The 7760-nt window shown below is 41.8% G+C and overlaps 1 protein-coding gene across 5 annotated transcripts in view; it reads left to right on the top strand.

Annotated features, from left to right (window-relative positions):
• The window catches only part of rsph10b (radial spoke head 10 homolog B), an 8163-nt gene extending 805 nt beyond the window's left edge, over window positions 1-7358 (top strand). The window contains exons 4-17 of one of the 5 annotated variants that reach the window (XM_024285737.1): window positions 179-283; window positions 372-434; window positions 512-632; window positions 710-886; window positions 1003-1105; window positions 2724-2800; window positions 2866-3055; window positions 3147-3252; window positions 3480-3559; window positions 6129-6277; window positions 6470-6577; window positions 6658-6837; window positions 6908-6977; window positions 7107-7358. In XM_024285737.1, coding sequence (XP_024141505.1) covers window positions 179-283; window positions 372-434; window positions 512-632; window positions 710-886; window positions 1003-1105; window positions 2724-2800; window positions 2866-3055; window positions 3147-3252; window positions 3480-3559; window positions 6129-6277; window positions 6470-6577; window positions 6658-6837; window positions 6908-6977; window positions 7107-7291 — 1714 coding nt within the window. In that variant the 3' untranslated portion in view covers window positions 7292-7358. Of the gene's footprint in view, window positions 1-109; window positions 284-348; window positions 435-511; window positions 633-709; window positions 887-1002; window positions 1106-2723; window positions 2801-2865; window positions 3056-3146; window positions 3253-3479; window positions 3560-6128; window positions 6278-6469; window positions 6578-6657; window positions 6838-6907; window positions 6978-7106 lie in introns of those variants that run through there. The other 4 variants (XM_024285735.2, XM_024285734.1, XM_024285736.2 and 1 more) reach the window with 4 other exon arrangements.
• Window positions 7359-7760: the final 402 nt, after the last annotated feature.

Here is a 7760-nt window from a genome sequence, read left to right as displayed (position 1 = left end):
ACTCTAGTCTATTCTTTTCTGACTCTTTGCCAGTTTGTCATTCTGTTTCAGCTCCCAGGTTTGAATTATGATAAATCATTCACAGTAATGTGGATTTTCCCTCTGTTAGGGTGAGTTTGTGAGGAACATCCCTTCAGGTCAGGGTAAATTCACCTGGCCTGATGGCAGTACCTACTCAGGAGGCATCGTGGATGGGGTTCGACATGGGTTTGGAACCCACACATGTGCCAAAACTGGTGTGTCTTACACCGGGGAGTGGAGTCAGGGCAAGAGGCACGGAGAGGTATTTATCCGTCTAATTCTGTCGTTATTCTTATTTTAAATGTTTTTAAGATGTCTGTGCCACAGGGGACGGTGTATTATAATGAAAGCAAGACGTCTTGGTACGAGGGGGGCTGGGTGATGAATAACAGAGAGGGAAGAGGAGAGAGATGGTTGGTTTAAAGTACACAAAGTGAGTTTTCTGTGGTTGAAATGTAAAGAAATGACATTTAAAAATGTTTCTGAACAGCTACCCATCTGGGAACACGTACTCCGGTGAGTGGAAATGCAACTCCAGACACGGCGAGGGGACCATGAAGTGGCTCAAACTGGGACAGCAGTATGTTGGGAGCTGGCACGAAGGACTTCAGGTCAGACAGACAGATCTCTTACTGGTTATCTTCTGCCGTTATGTGAACCCCTCATAAATACAGATGTTTTTTCAAAGCACGGTAAAGGCACTCACGTGTGGATCCACAAACGAGACGGTGGACTCCAGTATTTCCAGAACAACCAGTACCACGGAGATTTCCTTCACGGTCAGAGACACGGGTATGGAGTCTTCTATTACGCCGGTGGTGCAATCTACGAAGGAGAATGGAAAAACAACAAAAAGAACGGACAGGTGTGTACATTTACTTTAAAATTCTGTTTTTGGAGGTGATTTTGATCCTTGAGTGTCTGGAATTTAAAAAACTATGTTCCTTTTCTAACCTGAAAGTGAGTCTTTGTGCCTCATAGGGCAAATTTACCTCCAAGAACGGTCAGGTCTTCGAAGGGGAGTTCAAAGATGACAAGATGATGAGACCTGACACGAGTGGAATCAGATCTCCTTCTATTTCTGGTAAAGAAAAATGTATCCTTGTATGTCTTCATGTCTGACATAACAGCACTGAGACAGCTCGGAATTAAGTGTTTACTGATATAGGTTTGAATACATATAGAAATATGTCAATGCTAGTACACTAAACATGTGGTTTAAGTGGACAACAAGAAGTTCTCGTTTATGGAAGTCCAAAGATAAAATCTAGACAGCCTTGAATGTAAATACTCACCAATAAAAATACGTCATTTTTTCTAGAATAATTTAGATTGCTACTTTAATTATGTCTTTCTTTTCTTAAAAAAATAACAAACATAATTAAAGTTTTTTGAGTCGAGCATTTGTGCAGGTACTAAGTACTGGTAGTTTTGTGGAGAAGTACCGGTGTCCCGGTGAGTGCTAGGCCACTTAATGCACTGCGCTAAATTACTATTAAACTGGATGAGTCTAACTGGCCCAGTACTAAACTGGTTCAAAACGCATTTGGAACACAGAAAATATTTGGCGCCAATTGGTAACTTCACTTCTAAGCCAACAGAAATTACATGTGGAGTTCCCCAAGGCTCCATCCTGGGGACACTTGTATTTAAAGGTTAACCAAACACCAAATCAACTTTTTTTTTTTATAAATGGGGCTTTAAAAGTGATGTCTGTTGGTCCTTGAAATTATAGTGTAAAACCGTTTTGATGCTGCCCCCTACAGGTTGAAACGATGCATTACAGTTGAATTCCGTGATTGCTCAAAGTCCCACGTCTTTTCAGAAGTTTCACATCACCATGCCCTTTAGCTCCAGTATAAAAGGCCCCGCCCATCTTTGATTCTATAACGGTCGGTCGTTAGCATGTTAGCTTTAGCATGGCTCGTAGGTCTATTGCCTCTTGTTGTCAATGACTTGCACAACTTGAAAGTTGGACAACAGAGCAACTGTCATTTAATCCAGTGAACTCCATCCTGGTGATGGATTTGCCATGAATGTTTTACTCAGGATTGTTTGCTTAATACGTTAGCCTTTGTTAGCTAAGATGCTAGTGTCCATGAGAACAATGAGCGTCTGCCTCGGGAGAAGGTGGAGAAGAAAAATCCTCAATCTCCATAAAAGTTCTGTGGTGAAACTGGCATCACTTTGCTCGTTGCCACTCTCCATATTGAAGACGTCACTGTACCTCAAGCTAATATCTATGCAGATGACACACAGATGTATATTAAATTAACACCAGGAGACCGAGGCCCTGTACAGGCTCCTGGTAAATGCATTGAGGACATTAATGACTGGATGTGTCTCAACTTACTTCACTTAAAAACAAAACGGAGGTTATTGTAAAGAGAAACGGTTGGCGGTCGCTAGAGAGTTTCATTCGGTTCAATTCAAACTATTAACCAGGCTGGAAACTTGGGTGTAGTGATGGACCCAGATCTAAATTTTGATCAGGCAAACATAAAATCAGTGTACTGTCATCTCTATCTTTAATTCCAAGGATTAAATATTGGATGTCTAAGCATTAAAGTAGCTTCTTCTCACAAGGACCACAGAAGTAGACCACATCAGTCCAGTTCTGAGGTCTTTACTCTGGTTGTCGGTCTACCAGAGGATAGACTATTTCATTGGTCATTTCCTCACAGATGCAGTTTCTCTTGTAGGTTCTGACCGGGTTCTGAACATCGAATGTCTTCTACGGAATATTCCACAGAGAAAACATGAAGCTGAGTGCAAACAGGTGAGCTCCTGCAGAGAAACACAACAACCTGAGAGCTTTTTTCAGCTCCCTCTTGTCTCCGACAGCTGGAGTTTGTGGTTCTGCAGAGAGACTCTCAGCTCAGGTCCATCTACAGCTTCTACAGCAGACTCGGCCACGCAGACGCCCCCCACAACACCTTCCTGCTCTCCCGCCTGCAGTTCTGGAGCCTTCTAAAAGACTGCAGCATCCATCAGCGTGGCTTCACGCTGACCCAGATTAACCGGTTCATTCCAGGTGAAAGATGCCGACTTTTAATCCTCACTTTTCTCCTTCGTGGATCAATAAAATATAAATCTGCTTTCATGTTGTGACCCGTGTGTTTTAGGGAAGAGCGGCTCAGAGATTCACTCTCCATTCACATCTTTGCTCTTTCACGAGCTCCTCAGCTCTCTGATAATCGTCGCCTTCCACGTCTACAGTAAAGACATGGAGTAAGGAATCATTTTATACCAGAAAGACGTGATGGGAAATATTTAAAATGATCAAACTTTATATGAAGCTGTTTAAAGGTGAGCTCTTACAGAAAATCTAGTGATTTATTCTAACAGATGGGAAGAAAATACAAAGTTACTGCAATAAACAGATATCTGGACAGGATTTTCACTTGAACATGTATACGGGTGAAATTATTTTGAATGGATTTCTACATTGTGTCCAGGATGCAAAAGAACCTGTTGGCTTCCTGCTTTTCCAAACTGATGACTGACGACATCCTTCCATATGCTACCAAAGTAAAAGGTAAAGAGTGAGGAAAAACTGGGAAATACAAAATAATAACCTAAAATATCTTCATGAGATTTGAGAATTGTTTGATTTTGCTCAATTATTTTTCCACAACTCAGCAGGGATCTTGCAGGTGACTCAGATGCTTCTGTGCAGGAGAGAACATAACAACTGAAATATCAAAACGGAAATAATAGTTCGGTAAAAACTAGTTAGCAATAAATCTGGACTACGGAGTCCCTAAAGGGACATTAAAGGAAAAAGTGGTTTCCCATGTGCCCAGGTACTTAGTGCGCACCAGATAGTAATTGATGGACACCAGATAGTAAGTGGTGAACAACCAGTAGTAACTGGTAAATACCAGATAGTAACTGGTGCACACCAGATAGTAACTAGTAAACACTAGATAGTAATTGGTCCACACCAGATAGTATTTGGTGCACACCAGATACTAACTAGTAAACACTAGATAGTAACTGGTCCACACCAGAAATATCTAGTAAACACTATATAGTAGTTAGTGCACACCAGATAGTAACTAGTAAACACCAGATAGTAGTTGGTGCACACCAGATAGTAACTAGTAAACACTACATAGTAACTGGTCCACACCAGATAGTAGTTGGTCCACACCAGATAGTAGTTGGTGCACACCAGATACTAACTAGTAAACACTAGATAGTAACTGGTCCACACCAGAAATATCTAGTAAACACTATATAGTAGTTGGTGCACACCAGATAGTAACTAGTAAACACCAGATAGTAGTTGGTGCACACCAGATAGTAACTAGTAAACACCAGATAGTAGTTGGTCCACACCAGATAGTAGTTGGTGCACACCAGATACTAACTAGTAAACACTAGATAGTAACTGGTGCACACCAGATAGTAAGTGGTGCACACCAGATACTAACTAGTAAACACCAGATAGTAACTGGTGCACACCAGATAGTAACTAGTAAACACCAGATAGTAATTGGGGCACACCAGATACTAACTAGTAAACACCAGATAGTAACTAGTGCACACCAGATAGTAATTAGTAAACACCAGATAGTAACTAGTAAACACCAGATAGTAACTAGTAAACACCATATAGTAACTGGTGCACACTAGATAGTAACTAGTAAACACCAGATAGTAGTTGGTGCACACCAGATAGTAACTAGTACACACCAGATAGTAATTGGTGCACACCAGATTGTAACTAGTAGACACCAGATAGTAATTGGTCCACACCAGATAGTAACTAGTAAACACCAGATAGTAGTTGGTGCACACCAGATACTAACTAGTAAACACTAGATAGTAACTGGTGCAGACCAGATAATAACTAGTGTACACCAGATGGCAACTGGTGCACTCCAGATAGCGACTGGCGCTTACCAGATAGAAACTGGTGCACACCAGATAGTAACTAGTAAACACTAGATAGTAACTGGTGCACACCAGGTGGCAACTGGTGCACTCCAGATAGCGACTGGCGCTTACCAGATAGAAACTGGTGCACACCAGATAGTAACCAGTGTGCACTAGACATTAACTAGTGCACACTAGATAGTAATTTGCGCAGACTGGATAGTAATTTGTACTCATCAGATAGTAATCGATGCACACCAGATAGTAACCGATGCACACCAGTTACTATCTGGTGCACAGCAGATAGTAATTGGATAGGTGCGGACAAGAAACTATTTTTTTCTTTTTCCTTTTCCTTTTAGGGGCGTGTTCAGTATTTAATGATCAAAAGGTGAAATTAGTGATTTAGGACACACAGATAGGAAGAGTAGATTAGCTTAAATTCCAAAGTGTTGTAATTGACCATGAATAAAAAGTATAGATATTAGCCAGGTAAAATATTCTGTCAACTATAACTCTAATTATCTACACTATCTTATTTCACATTGGCTTAAAGATGTTGTATTTCCCTTAAAACTTAAGTAAATAAGGTGCACACATTTTTTACTTCATTGTTATTCCAAGGAAATTAAAGTTATTGTATGAGATGGTGGCTGCACGGTGGCGCAAGTGGTTAGCGCTCTCGCCTCACAGCGAGAAGGCCCCGGTTCGAATCCCGGCTGGGACCTTTCTGTGTGGAGTTTGCTTGTTCTCCCCGTGCATGCGTGGGTTTTCACCGGGGACTCCGGCTTCCTCCCACCGTCCAAAAACATGCTTCATAGGTTAATTGGTGACTCTAAATTGCCCCTAGGTGTGAATGTGAGAGTGAATGTGTGTGTGATTGAGGCCCTGCGACAGACTGGCGACCTGTCCAGGGTGTACCCCGCCTTTGCCCATCAGTGGCCGGGATAGGCTCCGGCACCCCGCGACCCCGAAAGGGATGAAGCGGTCAAGAAAATGGATGGATGGATGGATGGATGTATGAGATGGCATTTAGATGGATAGTGAAGGAGCAAAGAGAATGACTGTTGTTGCCAGAGATACTTCTTATAAATTGATTTTATTCCAAAAAGAAAATTGAAAATTTGCTCAAATTTGTCAAAAATGTTAAAGGAAACCTGCAGCTTCTGGTTTCCTGCCATTGTCCAAACTGATCTGCATCTTCTGATGTTTCCTAAATCCAGGTCTCCTGTTCAGAGAGCCGGACTTTGCAGCAACAGCCATGAAGTTTGTGGACAAATGCTGGGAGGTCTTCCAAGTCTTCTGCAAGGAGAACACAGCCGACGGAGGAGACAAAACCATGACGTGCCGACAGCTGCTGTGGATGTTCAAGGTGCAAACCACACAATTCCTCACGTCTTTACCAAAAACAAGAAGCAGTTCAGCCTAAAAGGACTAGAAATAACCAGAATTCTTACTGAGCTGTCCGTTTATTTGATCCATCGTCTTCTATAGTGAACTAAGATTGTTACTGGAAGGAAAAACGGTCAACATTTTAACAGTTTTGCTGCTTAAATCTCTACAGGATCTTCATCTTTTGGACCATCAGCTCACCACAGGAATAATATGGGAAATGATTACTGTCGGGAACCAAAGAGACCCCAAAAACCTGACGTCCTGCGTGGATCTGGAGGTCTGCCTTCACGGCTGAAGTTGAGCATCTCCGGCACAAACATTTGAGTCCTCCTCCATCACGTTTCATCTCTGCTTCAGATCACATTCCTGGAGTTTTTCGAGGTTCTTTTGGGCTGTGCTCACATCAAATGTCCGGTTCCTGATGCTCTGGAGGAGAGTCGGGGGCGTCTCTCGTCTGACAGCCGAGCCAGGAGTGAAAGGTCGGAGGCGGACGCCATCCAGACGGGCGCGCAGACGCCCGGTGGTCATTCCCAAACGGTCAGACCCTCACGAACGTGAGTGTTGATCAAAGAGGCACATTTTAATGACAAATCATCTTTTGTTTCAGATGGAAGATTCCACTCAGTTTGTGACGAGTCAGCTAATCCAGTCAGAGGATGAGATGGTTCATCGAGAAGGTTCGAGTCATTTTGAACGCACACTTTTCCAAATCTGAGTTGGTGGCCTTCAGCTCGTCTGATAGATGAGATTTTAGTCAAACAGGACTGGAGCTTCCAGGATTTCTAACCAAAAGTTCTCCTCCACAGATGAGAATGGACTTGTCCTGCAGACCAGTGAAGCTCAGCTTCAGAGCGAGACGATTCATCGATTTTTTAACCACTTTTTCTTTCCAGCCTTTAACCATTACTGGTCAGTGACCGAAAAAATCTCCAAAAACCTCGACGGTGACGATGAGGAGGAACAGGAAACCACCAGAACTGATGAAAAATAAAAAAAGCTCTGTGAATTTTTAAAGGTTAGAGTCAATAGATTATAAAATAAAGCTTCAAATCACATGATTTGTTCCCAGTTTACACTTTTTCAGGTAGGTGATAAAACAAACTGTTTCATGTAAATTAAAAAGTTAATTAAAACACAATAAAATTCTTGGGATTGGCTTAAATTCCCTCTGATAGTTACACCCAGAGTGTGAATGTAATCATGTTTGGTTGAGAGCACTGCAGAGCCCTAACCTCCTCTCACCATGATCGCATGGAGATTCTTGAAACATGATTGGTTGGTCAAATTTTGACACTTGTAAGTTCTTCCAGTCATGGTAAAATGTTTGGTGGATTTTGTTTTGTACTTGTAGCCTGGAACTTTTATATTTAATAATTTCTGGAAGTTACAAAAAATAACTAACAAGTATTGTACAAGTCATAAGCTAGCTTTACAAAACAAAACTTTCAAGTTGTGAGTTA

Source organism: Oryzias melastigma, linkage group LG19 (assembly GCF_002922805.2).
Source record: "Oryzias melastigma strain HK-1 linkage group LG19, ASM292280v2, whole genome shotgun sequence".
Lineage (NCBI taxonomy): Eukaryota > Metazoa > Chordata > Actinopteri > Beloniformes > Adrianichthyidae > Oryzias > Oryzias melastigma.
The sequence above is the reverse complement of the archived record's forward strand: the minus strand, read 5'-3'. Positions and strand labels throughout refer to the sequence as shown.